At 37.8% G+C, this 26049-nt stretch overlaps 1 protein-coding gene across 1 annotated transcript in view; it reads left to right on the top strand.

The window, feature by feature from the left end:
* SVEP1 (sushi, von Willebrand factor type A, EGF and pentraxin domain containing 1) overlaps positions 1–26049 on the top strand; it is a 184634-nt gene that overhangs the window by 54924 nt on the left and 103661 nt on the right. The window contains exons 4-8 of the mRNA XM_079112549.1: positions 1368–1526; positions 2656–2835; positions 10312–10491; positions 14420–14614; positions 17548–17666. Coding sequence (XP_078968675.1) covers positions 1368–1526; positions 2656–2835; positions 10312–10491; positions 14420–14614; positions 17548–17666 — 833 coding nt within the window. The remainder of the gene's footprint in view (positions 1–1367; positions 1527–2655; positions 2836–10311; positions 10492–14419; positions 14615–17547; positions 17667–26049) is intronic.

Below are 26049 nucleotides of genomic sequence, written 5' to 3'. Positions count from 1 at the left end.
AATAACAAATTTTATGCATACATTTTTTTCTTACTTGAAACAAATTCTTTAAAACAAAATGCTGTATCAGAGAAAGCTTCATTCAAGGCATTTGGTGTCTGTCCTCAGAGAGCTTCACATGCCCTCAGCAGGGTAGAAGAAACCCTCTTTTCCCACATGACTGCTACCACTAAGTATTAACATCCTTTTTAAGTTTTGCCAAATTAGCAGGTAACCATTAGTTTTCATTTCTTTATTATGAGCCAAGTTAAACTCTTTATTTCATGGTCATTTACATTACTTTTTATGAAATTTTGACTTCTGTTCTTTGTCAATTTTTCTGGTGAATTGTTCATATTTTTCTGTTATATAGAAAAAGTTCTTTATATATTTTCCATTTCTCCTTAAGATAATACTTTGTTTGCTTCATCAAGATATTACCATTTTCTCATCTTTACAATAGATATACTAATTCTAAGAAAATACTAATATATAGGGATTAAATGAGATAGTGTATATATAACATACTTGCACATACATTCACATTCCTTGGGTTATTGGTGTTTTTAGGAGTCAAATACATTTTGGGACTAGGCTGCATTTAACTGCCTTAACCAAACTCTGCCAAGTTCCTTATTTATCATTACATTTCCTAATTTTGAGTTATTTTACAGATGCGTAACTTCAGAGGGATGAAGTTACAAGTTCAAAGCCACATTGTCAGTGCAGAGGGAAGACTGAAACAAGATCAATTAGATTTCTCTTCTAAACCTCCCCCACCTCGACCCCCAGTGAGCCTGGGAAAGGCTGGGTCTTTAATTCTCTTTTCTTCAAAGGGCCTATTTCCCATCAGTTAGATTATTTCCCTCAAGCCTTTGACTTTCTTCTCATCCTTTGTCAAGAGCTTTGAACAGAAACAGTGGCTGGGTTCTGTCTGCATTATCTACAGGGAATGTCCTCTGCTGAGAGAGGGATAGGTCTTGGTGTTAGAGATAGAGCTGTAAAGGATTGGGGCAGATGAACGTGGAGGATGCCATATTTACTAACATTTAAAAAATATTTCGAGGCCCACTGGTTCTTTCTAGTCCCTTAACAACTGTTGCTATTTTGAATTTTCCCACAAATCATCCCAGACATGTCATTCTGGGCTGTCTCGTGATTGAAACTAATTTGGGGGCAAAAAAAAGCCTTCATAACCTGCATACGACAAACTCCATGGCTCTTTAAAAACAAAAAATGGTTTCTCTCCTTGCTTGAATTATATATTATTATTCCTGTGAAAAGCTATTCTTGGCTTTTCCCTCCCCTAGTTAGTTTCAAACATTTTGTTAACTCTCGATTGATGTAACACATCAAATGGACTTCTCTGGCCGCCTGTCTGTCCACAGCTTGTCCACCAGGGACATACAAACCTGAAGGTTCTCCAGGAGGAATCAGCACGTGCATTCCATGTCCTGATGAAAATCACACCTCTCCTCCTGGAAGCACAGCCCCTGAAGACTGTGTCTGCAGAGAGGGGTACCGGGCATCTGGTCAGACCTGTGAAGGTAAGTCTCCCACCATGGCAAACAGGAAATACAAAAGCTACTCTGTGATAAAAATAGTGGTGTTTGCATCCAGTTCATTTAGTTTAAGTTTTAGTAATTCCTTTCCCTAATTACATTGAGGAGAGTTATTTGCTTTTTTTTATATAGTACTCACCACTGAACACATACATATCTTGCTCCCAAAAAGAGCATCTGAGACCCTAGCAGTAACATAATTGGGGAAATAGAAAGATGTAATACCTAGGAAAAAATCCAAAATGAATCCAAAAGAGAAATGTTATAATTTTAACAAAAAATCTGAATAACAAATGAGCTCATCTTGGCCCTGGTGATAGTTAAATTCATTTAATAACATATTTTCACAAGTAAGGTGACTCGGTATTATTCATGTCAAAAATTAAAAATATGTAAACAACCTATATGCTGTACAAGAAGATGTGGTTCTTGAAGTTTGTAGTGGATGTACTTTGCTAGCCTTCTTTGTTCTTTATTTCATGCCCCCTTAATTAAAAGAGAAAATATCTAATGACATATGAAGGTGAAGGTCAAGAACTAGGGGTTGGTGGCATAGAGAAGCAGTGCAGCATGCCTTAGCATGAGTGAGACCGAGTTCAGTCTCCAAAACTGGGGGGGGGGGGGGGGGGGTAGAAAAACTTAGAAAATTTCATATCCATATATATATCAAAAAATTTTTTTTTTCCATTTTTGGTAGCCGGGATTGAACCCAGGGTACTTAATCACTCAGCCACATCCTCAGACCGTTTTTAGTTTTGAAAGAGTCTCATTAAGTTGCTTAGGGCCTCACTAAGTTACAATGCTCCTGCCTCAGCCTCCTGAGCCACTGGGGTTATAGTTGTGCATCACCATGCCCAACCAAAATAAAAATCTCTAAAACTTGGAAAAATTTTTAACCTCTGTTTAAAATTTATTCAGAAGTAAATACCTAATAGGAGTTAAATGTAGTGTTTCTTCTTCCAAATACACACTTATAAATTCAAATGTAGTAAGTGGGAAAGCTGTGGGAAACGGAGATATCTATATAATGTGCCCCCTTTAAACAAACAAAAAAGAGAATGTTCCATAGACAAAGACTAACTTTGCCTTTTGATTTTATTTCTATAAATGTCAGTTGTCCACTGTCCTGCTCTGAGGCCTCCTGAAAATGGTTATTTTATCCAAAACACTTGCAACAACCACTTCAATGCAGCCTGTGGGGTCCGATGTCACCCTGGATTTGACCTCGTGGGAAGCAGCATCCTCTTGTGTCTACCCAGTGGTTTGTGGTCCGGTTCGGAGAGCTCTTGCAGAGGTATGCACACTGCCATTTCACATTGTTTATTGATTGTCTTGCTTGATTTACTTGATGTAAACTCTAATAGACCAGTCAGTTCTTTGTTTCTTTTTTTACTTCATAGACCACACACCACAGAACGGGGAAAAAAATAAAGAAAGTTTGAAGGCAGAAGTGTTAAGTTCAATTGATCACTTAAAATATCAACTTAAAATATGACCTTTATATTCTTTTGGTGAATAAGCAAAAGAACTTCCTGGGAAGCAAATGGACAAGTTACCCAAACCTCAAATGTCAAGCAGCTAAGACAGGGTACCAGGAACAACAAGACAAGGTGCCAAATTTGGGGATAGTCAGAGTAGGGGCTAGCTGCCAATCATGATTACAGGACTTGGAGAACCACATCAGAATCCCACAGCAGGATCATCTAGTCAACCTGCGTATCTCCAGCCTTCACTTGGGGGTAGACAACATGTTGTAGAAAATGGGGACTTTGCTGTGGTGAGCTCCCAACGAGTAGAAAAGGGGCAGTACCAGGGGTGGGACCTGAGACTCCCACATCAAATACAAGGATCAACAGAGCAGCACCCCAATTCCACCACTTGCCACTGTCCGCCTGCTTCTTAAAAACAGTTCCACAACCAACTACCTGTGATTTCAGAAGTAGAGCAGGAAGGAAAGACTCTATAAGAAAAGGTAAGAGGGACACAAGCCAAAGACTTGAGCACCTCCAGAGTCCCCACCCTGAAGCTTCTAAATGCAGTCAGTATACATGATTAGGAACCCAGATATTTTTTTTAAAAATTGTTTTGGTTTTCTAAAGTTCAAATGTAGTTGGATATCTGGGCCAGTTAGTTTGTCCATTGCGCAACCTGGCAAACTTACCCCCTACCACATCCCATAGCCATTCTTTGGCAGTTCTCTTTGCTGAGGATTAGTCCCTCGAAGACTCCACAAATCACCCAGATTAATGGGTAGGAAATTCTGTTTCCTGGGATTCTCTTGGCCCACACTCATAAGGAAGCCCACCTACTCACCAAGAGAAGATCACTTGAAAGTCCAGGAGACATTATTATTGATATTAATCAGCTACCAACACTGGACCCACCATTAATGTCAATTGCCTAAATCAGGTCACTACAGACCTTTCTCTGTTCCTACAAAGAATAGAGAAATCAAGAGAATCTGAAGATTGAACAAAGTTGACCTGACAGAAGGCAGGGGAGAGGAACCACTGAGATTCAAAGGCAATTACGTTGCTGAACTAAGACCAAAATTCCAAAACATGAGAGAAATCCAAGCACAAAAACACACAATAAATGGCTATACTTAAAAGCCAAATTAATAAATTTTTGAAACAACTCTAGATATTCACCTGAAAGTAGAATAAAACTTCAAAGATATCAGAATTATGAAAGAATAAAGTAATAAGAGAACTGTTACAGAAAAGAGCCTCTTCTACATTAGGAATCCAGAAGGAATGGAATAAGCACTAATAGAAGATCAAACATTATCCCCAAACTGGAATCTTGAAAATAAATAGGCACAACCAAAATCTTCCAGATTCAGTTTAAAATCACTTGGTGAGTGATGGGGGAAAATATTAAAAACAGATCCATGTCTGCAAATAATCTTAGTGAAATTTTTGGATGCCCTAGAAAAATAGAAAATTGTGTCTGTTTCATAGTTAGAAATTACTTACAATGGAAAGAGAATCAGACCAGCCTGAGAGTGTTCCTCAGCCATCCTAAATGTCAAAAGATAGGAGGTATCGCTAAGATTCTGAGGGAAAAGAATTAGATCCTAGACCTCCAGGTTTGGGAAGCTACTGCTCATATGTGAAGGCAAAGGGAAGACTTTCAGTCATGAGTCTCAGGTAGCAAAAAGCCAGGTACCATTACTGAAAAGATTAATCATAGGAGACCTCTAAAAGATTCCCGAGAAGTCAACAAGCACTATGCCAAAACTCTGCCCCTTCTTCCACAGACCTCCGGCTAGAGATCAGGGAACATTACAGTTTGACTTTCTACCTTGGGCTCTTTCAAAGGCAGCTGATCTTTGAGACTTAAGTCTGGTGGACCTACATTCCCAACTCAAACCCTGCATTCTACACTGAAGCCATAAGTGGAAGTGGCTGTCAGGAAGCAGTCCATTTGCAAGCTTTGTCCAGTTGCCCTGCCTTGGGTCTTGGTCCCATAAACCCTCTGCTGTTGCCAGCTTCCTCAGCATGAAGGGTATGGCCCGTGCAGACCTGTCCTTCCAGGATCCCAACCCTTATCCTGAGTGTCCACGGAAGCACAGTAATCAGAGATGTTTGGGAGGATAAGATTTATTGCAGGAATTGGACCTGGCACAATTTTGGTAGGAACCTGGAAACAGAAGGTAGAGAAGTTGGAAAGTCCAGGAGTACCTGCCTGATAACTGAATCCAGGGAAGTGAGTCTGCTCAGCTGTTGAGATAGAATCTCAGGAGACTCCAAAGATCTAAGAGAGTCTTTACCTCTGTGTAGCCAATTCCCTGTGGCCCTGCAATTGGCTGTGCATGTGGGACCGCACTTGGTCCAACAGGATTATCAGTTAGGACATGGACTTTCTGCATGCGTCATCCCTGAATCTGACTTCATTGACCTCTGCTTCATTTCTTCCTAAAATCAAGTGTGGTTCCTCTTTTGGCCAACCCTAACTGAGGACCACAGTCAGGGGATTCTGACAATCACATTTCCCAGCTTAATCAAATTGTTCCAATGCAAACTATCACACTTACTTTTATTGTTGATTAACTTGTTGATCACCTCTGCTGGACTATGAAGGCACCATGAACACAGAATATGTTTTTCTCCCCCTAGTCCTTGGCTATAACTCTGTGAATGAATGAAAAGTTGAATTAACAAAAACATATATTCATAAAGATATACATTAGTGATAAGTGGCCTGCTTATGTCATTTCCCTCCAAAAAGCATGCTTGTTCTCTTTTATGTAATTTCATTTGCTATTCCAATATGCATAATCACAATGAGAAAAATCCTCTGGGACCATGGGTCTCCTTAAAATTCAATTCAACTTTACCACCAAAGCTACTATCTCACTTACAGTAAATAGGGTTGTCCTGAATGAAGATACGCAGACCCTTGCCCTATAACAGGGAAAATGAATTTAGGACCTTGAGATATTATTCTATGAAATATATGCTATATTTCACCAAAGCAAAAATATATCTTTTTCACATTTAAATATCTCTGAAATTGAAATGCATCTTAAAAATCAGTGGCACTAAAATATTTCATTTTTTTAAATTTATTTATTTTAGTAATGGCCCATAAAATAATGGTGTATACAACTGGGCTGTCTGGGATTCAGTGAAATATGGCAGTGGGGTAGGATTCACTTCTGCTTCTGAGAAGGTAATATAGAGAAAGCAGTATTTTTACAGGTCTAATTAAAATCTAATTAGGGCAGAGAATAATTTATGTCTTTTTTCCATGAAAATCTAAGATTGAGTCAGAAATGAAAAATCAGTGAAAATGTAAAACCTTTTACACATTTCGTGTGAATGTCTTTGTAATGTTGAATAGTAATTAGCAGACTTGATTCTTATTCTTCCTGCCCACTCTTCATAAGCCACCTATAATGTTTTTCAATTTTATCTGAATTATGGATTTCTTTCTAAACCAGTAAGTATTCTTTTGTGGTTTTAAATGGCCACAAGCTAAAACAATATCATAGTTAATTAAATTTTGTGAGACTATTCTTTTTCCTGAGAAGGTTGAAATAAGACACTCACATTTAACATCAGACTTTTTTTCAATAATAGATGTAATCAGAATGTGGAGATTGACAGCATATCAGAAAGCATATGTTTAGGGGAAAAAAATCTGATTCATCTTTAAGATAAGAACCACTGCAGGTTTTCAGCTTCTATCATTGTCTACTACTCAATATATTGTCCTCTTAAAAGACCAAGTTGGTGTATTTATTTTAAAATTTTAATTATTTTTCTAATTTTTAGTGACATAATAATCATACATATTTGGGGGGGTACAGTGCAATAATTCAACACATGTGTATAATGTGTAATGATCAAATCAGGATAAATTTCTATTTTCTAATGAAACTAAATATTTAGGTATTGCTTTAACATGAATATAAGTCAAGAAACATTTATTGTGGGATTTTTAAAATAAGAAAATTTAGGTTGAATCTAGAAAATAAATGAGCTCCTATTTAAAATGGTAACAATTGGTCATTCTTGAATGAAAAGGAGTGTAAAATATTTAAGAAATAAGTAGGAAATACTGCATATTGTTTTGTTTTCCCTAAGGAGCAATGGAAGTTTATTAAAAATCAACATCTGAGAAGCAATGTAATTTGCATCAGTCTGAGACACCAACTTTAATTTATTATCAGTACTCTTGAGAGATGTTGCAAATCCATTTTGCCTCAAGTTTCGAAAGCTATAGTGATTTTTTTTTACTTTTACTGAAGCTTAAAGTGGTTGTTTAATATGGTTTTCCAGATTTTATTGATCTTAATCATAAGAATTTATCTTATTTGCCTTTTAAGGCAAGCTGGCGTTTGACAGTGTACTATAAATGATAGACACATTCAATAAAAGTCAAAATGCAAAAGGCACAATATTTTCATTCATTTTTATTAATAATTAACTTTAATCCAAACCATTCCAGGGATAAAAAGACTTGATAGTTTAACCTCTAACCTAATTCCTGAAATTTCTCTATGGAGTAATCAATCCTAAGTATATTTAATGAACTCAATATTTGTACTCTGCCAAGTAATATAATTTGGGTTCCTGTAGAATAATTTGTATAAGGATGACTTTAGTTGAACATACACTTGAATATTTTGCCCCAGCTTCCTGTCCTTTAAAGTTTTCATTATACAAAATTTAAAAAAATATATCTATGTATGTATATGTTATATACATGTCTATATATATGATATATATGATAAATAGATATTATGCTTCGGTTTGATCTGGATTGTTAGAGCCAAGTACATAAGCTGAGTCCAAGACAATGACCTTCTATGGTTTTGATTAATATCCCCTGCAGTTTGATATCTCTCCTCTCCCGGACTCTTTCTATCTTTATCTACCTTTTCCTTCCTGTTCTTTCCTCCCCTAATTCTCCCTCTTTCCTTTCTCCTGTACTTTGGAAACCTTGATTGGAGCAGATCTAACCTAGAACTAGAGGAAAGGAAGCATAGAAAGATAATAAAGACTTTAGTGATAGTTTTCTCCAAAGAGGAACACCCAGTACACGGGAGACCCCCATGAGACATACACATTCACGAAGCTGAGGCATTTGAAGGAGTGACCCTAGAAGGTAGGAGGTAATTGTCAGAGGGCAGGGTACTTGGATGGTGAAGTCTAGGGGATTTGACAATGGGGACAGGCTGAGGTAGGATGAAGGAGATGGTCACTGAAGGAAAGGAGGTCAAGAAATGATTTGCAGATACTCCAATGACCATTTGTGTAGACAATGGACTCACTAAGGTGTGTACGTGTGTGTGATAGTAAGAGAGAACTGAAAAATGGATGTTAGATACATCATTTGACATTTTAAAGAGCTGGAAATTTTAAGGAAGGAGGAGGGTAGACTGATATGAAAAGGTCATAAGGAGCAGTGAAGACACCCCTCTGACCTCCAGGCCATGTCTATAAGAGACAATAAGATTTTGATTAGGGTAAGAAAGTAAAGGAGACGTTCAAAAGCGAAGTTTAGGATTTAAGGAAGTTTACCGGAGATGGAGCGCATATTCTAGAAAGAAAGTGCAAGAATACAGAAATTAGATTTGAATCACAGGTATATGGGATAAACCTGGTAGATGAGGAATGATCTTGGAGGTGGGGACTTCCTCAGAGATTGTCAGAAACAGGCATATAGGACAAGATGGAATTAATCAAAATGGGCTTTAAGATACATTGTGGATTTTAGTGGGTTGGTCAGTGAGGGAGTCTTGCCAGGAGAACAGAGCACAGACCTGGTTTGGAAACATGCAGAGGCAGGAGAAGCCCTCTTGGAGCTTCTCTGGTGTCATGTTGAGGCTAGTGGTCAGAGACGGCAGAACTGGAAAATATAGGTTCCTCCAGAAACCCCATCGAACTTCTGATGGTGGTGTTGAGGCTTGCTGAGCTGCAGCTGCTTTCTAGTATCCAGAACTTAGTTAATTAGCCCTCTGACTACACTGTCAGGGTTGATTCAGAGGGGCAAGAAAGGAACCATACCACCAGTTGTACCCACTCAATCTCAGACAAGGGGAATGTGATCCTGGGTCACATGCTCTACCCCCGAGCAGAGCTGGAGCACACACAAATCCCAAGAGTTGAAGGAGAAGAAAGATCTTTCCCTAAAAAGTGAAAACATGGAAAGCGAATGGGTTGCTGGGTAGAGAGAATTAGGACTTGTGTATAGCTATTGGTATCAGAGAGCCAAATAATATCAAAGAGCCAGTTAAGACTTTGTCCTCTCATCTAAACGGACAAATCAAGCCATCCAAAAGCCGGTGTGATAGCTCCACTGTCATCAGAGACGGAGGCGTCTTTTATTGTTTTCCTCTATCATTTTAGAGCATCCTACTTTCCAGGTAGCATGGTATAAATATACAACAGCTTGCTGGGATACTATCCCTCATGTCTATGATTTGGAAGTGAGAAAGAAGAAAATGGGAAGACAAAATTCTCTCTCAATTAAGACACCTCTTTAAGAAGCTTTCCCAGGAGTTTCACACAACTTCAACTGTCTCTCACTGGCTCTCAGTGATTGTCACAGAGCCGGGAGTTGTGATCTTATGGCTAGGCACATTACTATGTTGGGGAAAAAAGTGGGGGAAATGCCTAGTGGACAGGCAGCTTACAGTATCCAGCACAGCAGCAAAAATCTACCAGATTGATTATAATACATAAACCAAGATTAGCATCACAAATTAGAATTTGTAGTAGTTGTGTGGAAAGAAATGAGGGAAAAAGCTAAAGGACCAGAGTTACAAAGACAGTGGAACTCTGGAATTTAAGATTGCAGATGTTGGGCAGCTTTGCAGAGACTGGAACCCTTAAAAAGGATCCTGAGGTTTCAGAAGTGAGCTGATCACAAACATAAAACATCTGTCTTGGGAAAAGACAGATGTTTGTTGGAACAAATCCTGGAAAATCACAGCAAAGACTCAGATCAGAGTTGCAGGTACCTCCCTTTTTTGACCACCCCTAATCTACAGCTATCATGGTCCATTTGGGGCTAGATCTCCTAGACATTGTAAGTTTCCCACCTCTGGGCAGAGGGCTGTGACATCATCTGGGCAATGCATTTGATAAAACAGCAGCCTTAAATTACCCCATAGTAACAAAAAATGATGGTGTGTTATTCATTGTGGGTCATTTTCAGAACGAGAAATGTTCTCGCTTGCAATGTGAAGACATTAGTAAACTTAGAATTGTTATGTTTGCCCTTATTTAGATCTAATTTATTACATTTTCTGTAGTGAGAACATGCCCCCATCTCCGCCAGCCTAAGCATGGCCATATCAGCTGCTCTACGAGGGAAATGTCCTACAAGACAACGTGCTTGGTTACCTGTGATGAAGGATACAGACTAGAAGGAAATGCTAAGCTTACCTGCCAAGGAAATGCCCAGTGGGATGGTGCAGAACCCCGGTGTGTGGGTGAGTGTCTGGAAAGTGTGGAATCTGGGGTGACTCATTTCACCTGCTCTCTGATTTCTCTGAAAACCAAGAATTGAGCACTGATTCATAATGAATATGAATAAGCTTTCACATGAATGTATGCATGGTGTTTTAGGTACATAGACAAGCATGTGATCTTAGTCCTCTCTACTGGTTAGAAAAACCTTCTACATTGGATTCAATTTTCCAACTCACTGATGTTTCCAGCTTCAAATGGAAATTTTTTTTAAATTGAGACCAATTCGGATGGATTTTTTTTTAAAAAAGCAAACACTATATATTCTCCTTGCTTTGTTAAACATATTGTGAACCAGTGAATCTTAAAAATTCACAGAAACAAAAATAACTGAGTATTGAATTCAAAAGCTAAGAAAAAATATTTGCATGGAAAACTAAAAGAAAGATGCATCAATAATTGTTGAGAAAAATGAATTATAAAGGGAAATGGGATGCAGTAGAATGGTATAAAGGGATATCTTTAAAGTAATAAAATTGAACTTAAAATGTAAGTTTAAAAAATGCAAAGAATCAAATTTGTCTGAGAAACTATAACAAAGTATACAGAGGTCTGAAACTTTTTAAACTATAAATCTGTGCATTTAAATTGAAAATTCTTGATATTAGTGACAGCTAAGGAAATGCAAGATCACAAATAATTCAAGAAAAAAGCAGAAGTGAAAACGGACAATTTCTCATAAAAAATGGATAATATTATGGTGGCGTAAGTCATTCCTCCAAAAATGACTGAGAGATCAATGAAGGGAAATTCTTTTAAGCTTTAAGAAACAATAATTCTCAGGCTGGAGTTGTGGCTCAGTGGTAGAGTGCTCATCTTACATGTGTGAGGCACTGGGTTTGATCCTCAGCACCACATAAAAATAAATAAATAAAATAAATGTATTGTGTCCACCTATAAATAAAAAAAATTAAAAAAAAAAAAACGGTAATTCTCAAACCTTAAAGCTTGGTTCACATAACGGAAAGCCTGTTCGTATTATCAAACTATTATTACTTTGTTGTGGACCCAACAATTATTACCAAAAAAAAAAAAAAAAAAAGATAGAAAACAATAGACAAATCCATGTGTAACTATAATAGCAGATACACTAACAATACACATTCAAGAATGGTCTACCAAAACAAGTTATACTAGAAATGAAAAAGGAGTTTAAAGTTAGGTATTCCATCAGTGTAATATATTGCTTCATTATAACAAATAAGGAAAATTGTATAGCTGCTTAAATAACACAAAAAAATGTATTCATTATCATATAAAATAGAGGTTTTGTTTTGTTTGTACCAGAGATTGAACCCAGGGGTGCTTAATCACTGACCACATCTCCAGCAGCCCCCATATATATAATATATGTATATATATATATATATATATATTTTTTTTTTTTTTTTTTTTTTTTTTTTGGATACAGGGTCCTACTTTGGGCTTCACTAAGTTGCTGAGGCTGGCTTTGAACTCCCTATTCTCCTGCTTCAGCATCCCCAACCATTGGGATTACAGGCATGCACCACCACACTCAACCCAGCTAAAATAAATTTTCAATAAAATTTTAAGCAATTAATATACATTGATATGCTGACACAATACAAAATGTTTATCTTAAATCTGCAGCTGCTTATGAAAAAAACAAGATCATTTTATTAAACCTGAAAAAAGAAGAGGATGCTTAGAATTATTCATATTAACATTGTTCTATAAGCTTTAGTTCTAATAATAAATCATGAGATTAGAGATAATGAGTTTGAAAATCATCATCATGTTTAGATTACATATCTACCCAAAATATAGAATAAATCTACCAAAAACTTGAAAGTTCACTAGTCAAAAGAATAACAAATAAACAGCTTTTCTATGTACAATGATAAGCAGGATATATGGTAAGAAATCACATTCAAAAGAACTAAGCAATATATATCAGAATAACCTTAAACAGAAGTGTGTAGAACTTGTATTAAAAAAAAAATCTAGAAAATATTAGAGAGAGGCAAAAAGGAGCAGTTGAACATTTGTATACTATTTTATCAAAATATTCATTTCTTTCCAAATATATGCATAGACAAAATACCACATCATTCAGCAACCTAAAAGGAAATAATTTTTGCCCTTTTTCTTGGGGATTAAGGAGTAATTCCAGAGTTTGTCCAGAAGAATATATAGTCAAAAATCACTAAAATAAGTTTGAAAAGGAAGAACAATAGAAATAGTGAAGAGAAAGTAGCTTTTCAGTTTTTAAAATATAAACAGAGATTGCAAAAATTAATAGTAGGCAAATTGTCATACAAATCAAGGGGATTAAATGGATCCTTAAACTTACAAATTTGATGTGTTATTAAGGAAGCACCAAGTATGAGCTGAGAAAAAAGGGGGATTTATTCAATAGACCATATTAAAAAATTAGCTAATCCTTGAGGAAAACAAAAAAATTAAATTTTTATGTCTTCAATTCACACTGCACACTGAAATGAATTCTTCACAGATTTTCAACTAAGAAATAAAAAATAAAACCATTAAAACCTAGAGAAAATATACATATACTGCCTGTAAGTAAATACTAACCAATCTTAGAACTTATTAAGCACAAAAGCAAAGCAAAGGTCTGGGACTGTAGCTCAGTGGCAGAGCACTTGCCTAGCATGTGTGAGGCACTGGTTTGATCCTTAGCACCAAATAAAAATAAACAAAATTTTAAAAAGGCATTCTGTCCATTTACAACTACAAAAAATTTTTTTAAGAAAGCAAAGCAAATATTTTAAGAAGAAAAGTCAGTATCTTAGACTGTAAAAATTAAAGACATATTCACCCAAAGCCCCATGAATAAGCAATAAAAAAGAATAAAATCTTCAACAATTTTGAGAACCAAAGTGGTGATTTTCTTACTTTGTAAAGGGCTGACCCTGAAGAAAGGATACTGAATCCCACATAGTCATTATGTCTGGACCACACATTTGGCTCTGATTTTCCTCTTGATTAAAGCAGAGAAATCCGGGCAGGCACATGGCTCACACCATACAAAAATAGAGACAAACTGACTTCTTAGGGGAGAAGGGCTTTTGCTGGTGCAGATTTTTGAAAGAAGTAATTCAGGGAGGAGTGTGAGAATGAAGGTCACTACTGTCCTTAATGCCCAACTCTCTTCCTCATAAGTGGGAAGAGCAACACTCTTGCCATAGAAATAGAGAGTCAGCACATATAAAGTGCTGAGAATAATGCCTGCACGTAGTAGGCGCTGAACACCCACGAGCTCTGATGGATGAGAAATACCACTGGAGACAAGAGCAGCGTTGCCATTAGAATCTCTACTGCAGCAGATAAGTGTGCACCGGGGCACACTCACACACAGGTTCTGCCTTCAGCCCTAGCCTTGATTTTTCCTTTCACCTAATTCAGCTACTATTCTTTACTTAGGCTGAAGAAACCGTAAGAGTCAAGGCCCCAAATATAACAGTGATTTTAGGGAAGGTGTGAAAATCTTTCTCATTATGTACTCAATTCAAAATAGCACCAAAAAGCCTAGGACATAAAATTGGTTGCTGAATAGATCACCTAATTGATGAAAGATGGGATTGAATGTATTTTTTTACACTTTAAATATGTAAGATAATATTCTGCAAACCCAATATGGGTGCTCCAAGCAAATGATAAAAGTCACAAACCACATTGATTAAAATATCAGAAGTTTTTCAAGGTTTTGATATATTGGCAAAAGAATAAGAGGTAACAAAAGAGATATAGTGCTCAGCAATATTTGCAATACTTCACGTATTATCAGATGCGGTTAGTGATTTATGTTGATCCAAGGCAGCATAGTTTTATTTTTCTTGGGTACAGAGAATCTGTGGCATTTCTAATTTGTGGGAATGCAAATAATGTTGTCTCATTTCCCTACGATAGAACGCCATTGCTCCACCTTTCAGAAGCCCAAAGGTATCATCATATCACCTCCCAACTGTGGCAAGCAACCAGCCAAACCAGGGACAATATGTCAGCTAAGTTGCCACCAAGGTTTCATTTTATCTGGAGTCAGAGAAGTGAGATGTACCTCTTCTGGGAAATGGAGTGCCAAAGTTCAGACAGCTGTGTGTAAAGGTGGGTCTCTACGTTGGTAGGTTTGAAACCAAATTCCTTAATCATAGCCCATGAGTCTGGTGTAGGACTGTCCCTCTTTGCAAGTTTTGCTGACAGTCTATGATAAAATGGTATTGCCCCAATATGTACTTTGAGGATTTCTGGTTCAAATGGTGGATTTGCAAAATCTTTAATTCTAAAATGCCAGACAATGACAAAAGAAATAGAAAAATAAGGATCATATTGGTGCTGGAAATAAGGTAAGTTTTCCTTCAGGAGATGAAACTCTTTGAGGAATTTCTGATTCACAGAAAGCAGGTAAAACTGAATTGATTAAAACACATCAGAGCTCTTAGCACTTGGAATCCTGCATCTCATTACATCCACAAGAGGACATATTCATTTTCCCTGAAGCAAGAGCAGATTGTTAGGGAGAAAGAGATTTTAAATACAAGAGTTCTTAGAAGTAAAATTATCAAGAATATCTTTAAGAGAAGGAGAAGAGGAAAATATAGAAATGGATGCTATTGAAATCAGTATTATTTATTTGAAGAACCAAGCTGAGAATTCCCTCAGAATGGAGAAGTGATAATCAAGGAACTTGAATATCCCAATTCATCAAACCAGAAAGGTAGACGTTAGATGTCAGTGACAGACGGAGAAACTTCAATGTCTGCACAGTAAGGAGTACCAAAAGCAGGGAGGAAAGGGGTGAAGAAGGAATTTTCCTCCCACAGGAGAAAGTTTCCCTGAGCTGCAGACTTAAACACTTAGCCCAGAAATCACCCTGGAATATTGAGCTGGCACATCTTTACTATTCCTAGTGACATTTCTGAGGTGTGAAGTGAATGAGAAAATCTTTAATACACTTTATGAGAGAAAATTTTTACCCAAAACCAGAAGAATCAGATTCACATTACACTTCTTATTTGTAGTTCTATGTGTCAGAAGGAAACACAGCCATGTCTACAGGATATGGAGAGAAAATAAATAAATTTTTTTCTAAATGCAGTCAAGCTATAATTATCTTAAGTATGAATGAAAAATTAAAGATAGTTTCAGATTGCCAGAATCAATGTGCTACTATGCATCTTTGTAGGGGAAAAATTTTTGTTCAGTTATAATATACTCTGAGAAAGAGAAAACATAAATTGACTAAAATTTTAAAGAAATGAGAAGATATGAGACTAAATGAAATCAATTCGGATACACCAGTTATTAGTTACAGAATACCTAATTCAGCATAAGTTAAAGCAAAAGATGTATTTAATCTACAGGATATATAAAGAACTTTAAAAAACTAACACTAAAACATACCCTAATAACTCAATCAATAAATGTGCAAAGGAACTGAACAGACACTTCACAGAAGAAGAAATACAATAGGTCAACAAATATGAGAAAATGTTCAACACCTCTAGCAATTAGAGAAATACGAATCAAAACTACACTGAAATTCCATCTCGTTCCAGTCAGAATGGCAATCATCAAGAATACAAGCAACAATAAATGTTGGCGAGGATGTGGGGAAAGGCACATTCATACACACTGCTGGTGGGACTGCAAATTGGTACAACCACTACGTAAAGCAGTTTGGAAATTTTTCAGAAAACTTGGAACGGAACCACCATTTGACTCAGTTATCCCACTTCTAGGTTTATACCCAAAGGACTTAAAATCAGCATACTACAGTGATACAGCCACATCAACATTTATAGCAGCTCAATTCATAATAGCTAAACTATGGAACCAACCTAGGTGCCCTTCAACAGATGTGTATGTATACACAACAGAACATTACTTAGCCTTAAAGAAGAATGAAATTATGGCATTTGCCAGTAAATGGATGCAATGGAGGATATTTTGCTAAGTGAAGTAAGTCAATGCCAAAGAACCAAAGGCCAAATGTTTTCTCTGTTATGCAGACACTAATTCACAAAAAGGGGTAGGGGGAGAAGAGAGGTAATTTGGACTAGACAGAGGGAGTGAAGGGAGGGGAGGGCACATCAGGGTAGGAATGATAGTAGAACGAATCAGACATTATTGCCCTATGTGCATGTATAACTACACAACCTGTGTCACTCTACATCACGTACAACCAGACAAAATAAATAAATAAATAAAGATGTATTAACCATATAATCAGAACTTAGTGCCACTTTGGCTTATGTGGATCTGTAAAATGTTAGCACATTTAATGCACAATATATAGTGTAAAGTTTCACACTGTAAAACAACATCATTAGCTTTAGTTTGTTGTTTTGACAATACCTTTTAGGACTGCTAATTAATTCTGCTTGACTGCCTCATTTTCTCAAGTGCAGTTTCCTACTACCACAGACAACATCAATTTTTTTTTCCTGTTTATGTCTTTGTTTCATTCCAAAATATTTACTAAGCTCCCAGAATAGCCCAGGCACTGTGTGAGACACAGAAAAGAGGTATCCTGGCCTTCAAAGAAATTAAATTATATTGGGGGAGAAAATTTGGTTTTAAATGAAGCATTGAGTTTTATGGTTGGGCAGTCTAGAGCACTGGGGAAACTTGGGAAGCAAGCACTCAGACAGACCGGGAGAGTCAGAGAAAGCTTCTCGAGGAACTTTGTCTAAGCTGAGAATCAAAGGACAAGCAGTAGTTTTCCAGGTAAAGAGTGTGCAAAGGCCCAGGTAAAAGAAAGATCATGGAACTCTCATGGGCCTGACAAGAATTCAATGTGGAGTGAGTTCCACTAGGGGGACTTTATGAAATGAGGCTAGGAGGTCAGAGGTACCAATTCAGGAAGGGCCTTGTAAGTCATGCTAAGGTAGGCTCTTGGGAAAGCACTTGCATATTCCCATGGGATATAAAAAAAGGGAGTCCTAAAGTGTTAATATAACTAGATTTTTATGTCTTTCTTGCATGACTTAGAAGTATGGGTCAGGGTATTAATTGATGGATGTATTTTTCTGGGTCAGATGTGGAGGCTCCTCAAATCAGCTGTCCCAAGGACATAGAGGCTAAGACACAGAATCAGCAAGACTCTGCTAACATTACCTGGCAAATTCCAACAGCCAAAGACAACTCTGGTGAAGAGGTAAGGTTTGCATAAATATTTGCATTTTTTCAAATGGATTCTGAATATAGTGCAAATGTGTATAATACTGAAAATTTACTACTCTAATAATAGCAATGCATTACTGTGTTCTCATAAATGTGAGTGCCTTGGCTGATAGAAGAGTAATCAGCCTTTAATTTTTAACTAGAAATCTCAAATATAATTTTCTAAAACTGGAAACTTTTCATCCATCCCATAGATTTGCTATATTTCTGTTTCCACTAAGATTACTTGACTAAAAAGTCATTTCTTCTTACTAGACTCTGAAGTCCTTCTAAGAAAAGAAAAGATGTGGACTCCATCTTAATTTCTATATATGAACATTGTTTTAAACTATAAGCCCCAAATGATTGTATATTGGCCAATCTGAAGTAGCTATGCTATTGTTTCTTATTCAGCTGATCTAAATTCAGTGTTATTCAGAACATGGTATTTTAATATTAAACATAGAGCAGCTTGAGATAATTATCCACAGGATACTAGGAAGGGAGTTCATCTAGGAACTTAGTTCCCTCATATCTATATCGTTACTGTTCAGATATATGAAGTTACTCTTAAATAATATATTGTGGGCTGGGGATACAGCTCAGTTGGTAGAGTGCTTGCCTTGCAAGCACAAGGCCCTGGGTTCAAATCCCCAGCACCACAAAAAAATATATATATAGTATATTGTTTTCATACCTGTGTATCTTGTGCCAGCCAAGGTACATTGGGGTTAAGGGCAATCCCAAAAAGTAACTGTTCTGATAATTGTGTTGAGTATACTTACAATCAAGGCAGCTTTTAAATCTGTTTTTTAAAAGTGAAATTCAACTTCTAGGGTTATGTGTGATATGTTTATTAAGCTGCCCAGAAGAGCACCAGGACATATCTCAGGTTCTGAGCAAATTCACACTAAGAATATAATTGCTTGTGCACTGATGCAGGAGCCATGTACCTATTAGTCTCTAAAAAAGATATCCAGCTCAGACCACCAAGTAGGAAGCAGCAAGCATTTCTTCATTTCCAATTCCTGCTCTTAGGCAGGGTCTTAAAGGCTATGCCAACTTAAAACCCAGGCTGTCCTCCCCTGTTGCAAGAGAATCAAGTACTCAGTTACTCAGAGTTGTCTCTGCTTCCCCTAATTGCCTCCTCTTTGCATTCACTCCTTGTGCATAACTCATGCAACCCAAATTATATGCATTACCAGAACCCCAACCCAGCAATTTGCTCTTTGTCATCTTGTTCAAATATTTAGACTTATACAAAACAGTATCACTGAAAGAGATTTTACTGTGAATGTGTAGCCCAGAATGTGTAGTCATTTTAGAAAAACTACACCCATGATAGGAGTGGATATGGGAGGCAGTGGAGCAAGGAGAGAGAGCACACTCTGGTTTATAGGCTCCCATGTACTGCAGAGGATCCCAGAAGACCAAGAAACTGCTTGAAAATCTATGGCACATCTATGTTGGGGGCTGTGCCATGTTGGCGGCGCCAGGATGGCGCCTGATCACATCGGCAGCGAGGAGGTTGATTGACATAAGCACACTCAGGTGATTTTCTCGTCCACGCACACAATGTATGCGCATGTGTTCTCGAGCACTAATTGCCTGCTCCGAGTGTCTTGCCTAATCTTTGTGTAAGAGGCGTGGCCCTGCTCTCCGCCTCCTGGAGGTGATATAAGCGTAGGCGGAGCGAGACATACACTCAGCAGCCATTAGCAGAAAAACAGCAGCCAGAGGGAAAAGCGCTTGGCAGTAGCTAGTAGGGACATACGCAGCAGCAGCCATTGGCAGGGAAAGTGGGAGGAGGACTCAGGCACGAAAGCAGCTAGCAGGCAGCGGCGGAAGGCAGATCGCGGAGCTGAGAGCTGAGACGCATCACTAGGGCACTTTGGGTGGACGTACCCTTAGTTCACAGGATGCAGGACTTTAAGGCATGGCAGGTCTCTCTTCTTCTAAGCTCTAAGAAAAGCCTGTCCTTCTTTCAAAGTCTCTCTTAAGCAAAGTCTCTTTCTCTCTGATAAGCAAAGTCTCTCTCTCTCTCCTCTCAAAGCAGGTGAGCCTCATTTCCTCTATCCTCTATGAACAAGCAAGAAAGCAGTGCACTGAAGAGAAAGATAGAAGTGCCTCAGTTTCCACTCCACCACCCATAAGACCCGTGCAAGTTGTTGCTGTGGGCGGTGACAAATATCCATGGATTTGGAACCGCAAAGAGCCAGCGACACATCTATTTTTTTTTTCTCATATTCAAAAACACATTGAGTGAGAGAAAAGTCCCTAGTACCACCCAAACAGAGTCACACAAAGGAGGTAAAATAGTAAGACAGGTGCTTAGGCATCCATCTGCAGACTGTCACGGACAGTACACCTGAGAGCACTACTGTGGACAAGACTGGCCAGGGTAGATGTGCATGTTACAGAGTGACAGAGGTTAAAACCTGAGAAAAATTAACTCCTTAAGAGTTAATTTTAACTCTTTAATGGGCAGATAAAACTAGGTATAATCAGGCATCAGGGAAGGAAAAGACTAGAAAAGTCTGCCATCATAAAACTGAGAAAAGAACATTTCATGCCAAAGGGAGTTGGTCAACTATGGCATATACTAGAATAAAATGAAGTTACACAGGACTGAGAGATGTAAATGAGACTTTGTTATAGTTATCTTTTGTGTCACTGTGACCAAAACATCAGAAAGAACAACTTGAAGGAGGAAAAGTTTATTTGGGTTCATGGTCTCAGTCCATAGATGACCAACTCCATTGCTCTGGGCCCAAGGTGAGGCAGCACATCATGGGGGAAGGGCCCAGCAGAGGAAAGCTGCTCAGCTCACAGCAAGACCAGGAAGCACAGAGAGAGAGAAATGGAAAGGGGTCACAAGGAAGATGCACCCTTTTAGGGTACACCTCCAACTATGCATTTCCTCCAGTGACACCCCACCTGCCTACAGTTACCACCCAGTCAGTCCATTCAAACCAGGATGGACTGATTAAGTTACAGTTCACCTAATCTAATCACCTCACCTCTGAATATTCCTGCATTAACAGGAGCTTTGGGGAGACACCCCATTTCCAAACCATAATGGGTTTTGAGCCCCCAAACTTAATACTGACCTTAATAAGATCTATTTTTAACAGAGTAGAACATGTGGAAAACACATCACAGTTGGTTCAGGAATGTAGAATTCTGTTCAAAGAAATTAACTGAAGAAAAGAAAGGTAATGATTCCTGTAGAAGGGTTTTTTGTTTTGTTTTCTAATGTAAAAGACAGTTAAACTTGTTTTTATCGATGATAGGATGGATCTAGCAGAAAGGAAGAAGGTAAAGGAGGAGGACAGAGGGTAATATGTCATGAGAGGTCCTTAGGGATGCAGACGGGAGGGGGTTCTGAGGACAGGGGAGGGATTTACATTAGACTCAAGTAGAGCAATGTCTTTCAGGTTCATTGTGGAACAAAAGGGAAAAGGGGCAAATTGGGAGGCAACAAGGGATGAGGGGTATCTGGATTTGATGATTTTCTTTTTCTCTAAGACCATGGGGAAGGAATAAGTAAAATGAAATGCTTCAGTAGATGGATTGAAAGATGAAAAACATTGGTAAATCAAAACCACTCTAAATTAGGAAGGATTCTGGGAGAAATGAGCAGATGTATGAGACCATGAGCTGCCACTCCTGACAGGAATTGTGAAGGTAAACTTCAGAGACCCTGAAGGAAGATGCTGAGGACCCAGTTAGAACTCATCTGGCTTTATGGAATGGGAGATGATAGACCCACAAAATTCCCTTAACTTCAGGTCAAAAGGAAGGAAGATGGGGTCCCTGTGCATTAGTAGCATACCTGGGCTGCTAGGCAGAGAGCCTGAAGTGACATACTCACCCCTTCTGAAGGTTCTTTCCTTGCCTGTCTCAGCTTCTAGAGGTCACAGCATTCCTTGGGCTATGGGGAGGCATCACTCCGACCTCTGCTTCTGTCACATCTCTTCCCTTTCTCTCTTCCCCTCCTGCCTCCCTTGTTATGGAGCTTTGTGACTACATTTAGTCCACCTGGATGATTCAGGACCATTCCCCATTTTATGATTCTTAGTCATATGGCCTAAGTTCCTTCTGCCGTGGAAGATTACCAGTTCACAGGTTCCAGGGATTAGGATGTGGACTTAATCAGTGCAGGACCACTATTCAGCCTACCACAACGGAGAAGAGCTTGAATGTGCTTAAAAGAATAGAAATAGAAATGAAAAGAACCAGTTGAGATGGAGACATTGACTATACAGGGAAAAGAGGAGACAATCCATTGTATATGGCTCCTGGTCAGAAAATGGTCAGACCCAAAGTATACTTGGAAGAATTAATCAGTGTGAGAAGTTGGAAGGGAGTGAAAATTATTTAAAATGTCATTCTGAGGAGGAGAGAGAGAGAGAGAGAGAGAGAGAGACCAGAAAAATACAGTATGATTGGTGGATAATGATGGGGGGGGTAAATTTGGTGATGATAAATTTATAGTGAGATGAAATCTGCACTATTGTGTAAATTTCTTCAGAAGAGATATGACCTCTAGTATAGGCACAAAAATAATACATAGTTGGGTTTTTCTACAATATAGGGTATTAGAAGGAAAAACAGAGAAGTAAAGGCAGTTTAAACTATTGACCAAAAAAAAATTGTAATAATGGATCATGAAACATGAAATTGAAGAAGGGCAAGAAAAGAAAGGAAGGAACAAACTAAGGATGCCTCCGTAAACACCCTGTGCTAAATCTTTGACTTTATCTCTAATTATTCCCCAAGACAAGTTTCAAACAGGGAAATTTCTTAATGGAAAAGTAGGATACTAAATTACATGTACAAAGTGAACAAAACTATCATTCTGGAACTTATTTTAAGCAAGCTGAATTGGGAGGTGCCAATAGAAAATAACTATTTTTCTCCAGTTTTCCCATGCTTTGGTTACTTTGGAGCATACAAATAGTTTCTTTCCGCAAGTAAAATTCACTTTCAAGGATGAAGAAAAATAATATTGCTATTTACATACAAACTTGAATCTTGAATCCACTTCAGAGTTTTTCCCTCCTGCAGCCCAGAACTGGCCTGAGTGACTTGGGATGAAGGAGCTATGGATGCTCTTTCACCCCTCCTGTATCTTCCCTTCCTCTATTTCTGGCTTCTCTAGGGTCAGAGCCCCAGTGATAATCAGAATAATGGCTACCCCAGAACCTATGAATGTTTCCTTACATAGCAAAGGGACTTTGCAGACCCCATTAGAGATTTTGAGATGAGAGGATTAGCCTGGAATACCCAGGTGAACCCAATTTAATACTCCTACTCCTTAAAAGAGAAGTGCCTTTCCCAACTCTAGAGAGAGATGCTATGACAAAACAAGGGTCAGAGAGATGCCAAGTGAGAAGGGCTCTCCCTGCCATTGGGAACTTTAGAAGGTAGAGGAAGGGGCCATCAAGGCTGCCAAAAGAAGCCAGCAGAGGCAAGGAAACAGATTCAACTTTATTAACATCTTGGCTTTTAGACCCGTAAGACCCATCCATGTCTCTGACCATAATAACAAATAATGTTGTTCAAGCTGCTACATTATAGAAATTTGTTATGGCAACAATAGGAAACCAGTACAACTGGGAAAGGAGTGTATTCCATGAAAGTTTCAAAAGTCCTTCATTTAGCTAATGCTCTATTGTCCTCGCTGTATTGCTGATGTACTTTGAGAAGCACATATGCAAATATTTCCTCTCTTGTCCAGTCTGTGTATAGATTCTGCAGGAGAACCTGCAGGGGTCTCCCCCTGTACAGTTCCCTAAGATGGAGATGTACTCTGGAAGGACCTTTTGCCCACCTCCTCAACTCCAGCTATGATGTATCCTACAACCTCTTTAAATCTCTAGAGTATAGGCAGAAAACCTCAAGTACTTCTGTCATCTGCCTTGGCGTAGGGTCAGAGCATCCCTCCTCTCATGCTGCCGTAGTGCTTAATCAAGCCTTTTACCTGCAGCGTTCATCAGGGAGAAGCAGGTACCTGTCTACATCCATACATGTCCTGAACTCCAAAGGATGGGTGTCAATCTCACCCACCACTCACCACAGTAGTGGGAATCGATGGGCTTCTTCTACTGCCCAGAAAGCCTCCAGCCTGGGAATGGGATGTGATCTTCCCTTTATATAGGCACCCCGCTCCTCCTGGTGTTCTATGAGGTGCTGTTTGAAGTCCATCCACTCGATTTTGAAGAAGAGACGGGGAAGGTCCCAGCACTCTACCCAGGTGAATGCTCCTATTTGCACAAAATCTCTCTGCTCATGTGAGCTCATGGTGAGTGCTGGGGTGCAGGACCTGTTCAGCCTCTTGAGTGTAAACTTCCTGGTTTTGTCCAACTGTAAGGTCTCTCTTTGGAATATGGCATTACTTAAGGCATAATTTTCCACTCTGGTATGTTAATTGCAATTACTTATAGAAGGAATACATAGCTTTTAAATAAAGTTCTTAAAACTGCACAACCCATAATTACCTCATTAACTGTGGGGGAAAAATAAGATTATCTGTTGAGTATCTTCCAAATTATTAGTTTAACTTTTCAGCCACTGTAGGTTTTGTTGGTATAACCTGGGATTTTTATTCCAATTAATTATTGGCTAATTATTAGTTTTTCATATTATGTGTATTCCCTTCCAAAAATTATAGCCTTTGCCATCCGTTCTGTGGCCACATTTATGGCTGTTTTTCGGACTTAGTCTGTATTTACATAGTTTGGGGGTTTGCTGGAAATTCTTTCATACAATCACTTTCTCCATTTGTGAGGGATTTATTATGTTTCATTTTCTGTTTAGTATGTTCAAAATTCTTCCCTTCAGAAAAAGCATTTGTGTAGGAGATATGTTTACAGAGTCATTGCTTATACGAGAATATCTTTTGTTTCCAGATTAGTATTTAATGACTAAGAGCGTTTGATGTAAGCTGATTATTCTCCTCTTTAGGTGATTTTCCTGAAAGCTGTGGGAATCTTTCATTATATAATAAATTATCTGAGGTTTGTTTACATGTTGACTGTTCTTCATTGATTTTTCTTGGTGTATCTAGAGTACTTTTTGTCTACAGTCATAGCTTTCTTCAGTTTGAAGTTTTCTTCTAATGATATTTTTCCTAATTTGTTCATTCTATTTTCTTTTTAAAGAATAGCAATGGTTCATATGCTAGGTATCTACTTACTATCTTCCATAGCTAGTATTGATTTCATGATTTGTACTTCATGTTCTGGATGAGTCTTTTAAACTTACTTTTTATATTCCTGTGTTAATTTCCTGGTACTAAATCATTATTTAAATGAAGTACCCAGATATTAATTCACTCCCCACACATACCATTATCTGATATACAATGGTGTATAATAGGTTATTTAAAAGGTACCTAATTACAATGCAAGGTAAAATGTAGAATATTTAGCTATATACTTAATGAGAAATGGAAATGGAAATTAAAAGAAAATATGAACTATTGGCTTAAAAAGAAATCAAATGGATGCCATACTTGTGGATGGAAAAACCATTTATAAAATAAATGTATCTTAATAATCTTCCCAACATGATATTTTTGAAATGTGACAAAATTATTCTAAAGTTTGAAGTAGAAGAATACACACATTAAAGTATCCCAAAGAATTGGAAAATGAATCTCAGTGTTAGAGCATGTGCTTAGCATGTGCAAAGTCCTGGTTTTAGTTTCCAGCACAAAAAGTTAGAAAAAATAAATAATGGATCTATGAGAAATAAAAATATCTTACACAAATAAACAAAATGTGTGGTACTGTACCATAATGAATGACTAACGTGCATATGGATTTTTAAATGTCATAAAGGGGGATCAATTAGCTTACAGTGAGTTATTTTTAAATATGAAGTTATGCTCTCAAATTTTACCAAATACAAAATATATTTCCAAATTATATTTAAATCACTAACAAAGATATCACAAGCTGGGCATGGTAGCACATGCCTATAATCCCAGCAACACAGGAGGTTAAGACAGGAGGATGGTAAGTCTGAGGCCAGTTAGTGCAATTTACCAAGACCCTGTCTAAAAATAAGAATAAAAAGAGCTGGGGATGTAGCTTAGAGGTCGAGCACCCCTGAGGTCAATCTCCAATGCTCAGGGGAAAAAAACGATACCATCAAATATATTTAAATGCTTATCCAATCCCTTCCTGAATGGCTTTCTAAGTTTATCTGACATACTTTCTAAACACAATGGAAAAGAAACATATTTGCATTAGTATTTTTAAGAATCTCTGAATTGAAAAACAAACATTAATCCAGAAAAAAAATGCTTTACACTTGTCAAAGATTAGAATATTTATTATACAATATGCTAATGTAATTTTAATTACACC

Source organism: Sciurus vulgaris, assembly GCF_902686455.1.
Source record: "Sciurus vulgaris genome assembly, chromosome: 15".
Classification (NCBI taxonomy): domain Eukaryota; kingdom Metazoa; phylum Chordata; class Mammalia; order Rodentia; family Sciuridae; genus Sciurus; species Sciurus vulgaris.
Note: the sequence above shows the minus strand (reverse complement) of the source record. Positions and strands in the feature narration are given on the sequence as shown.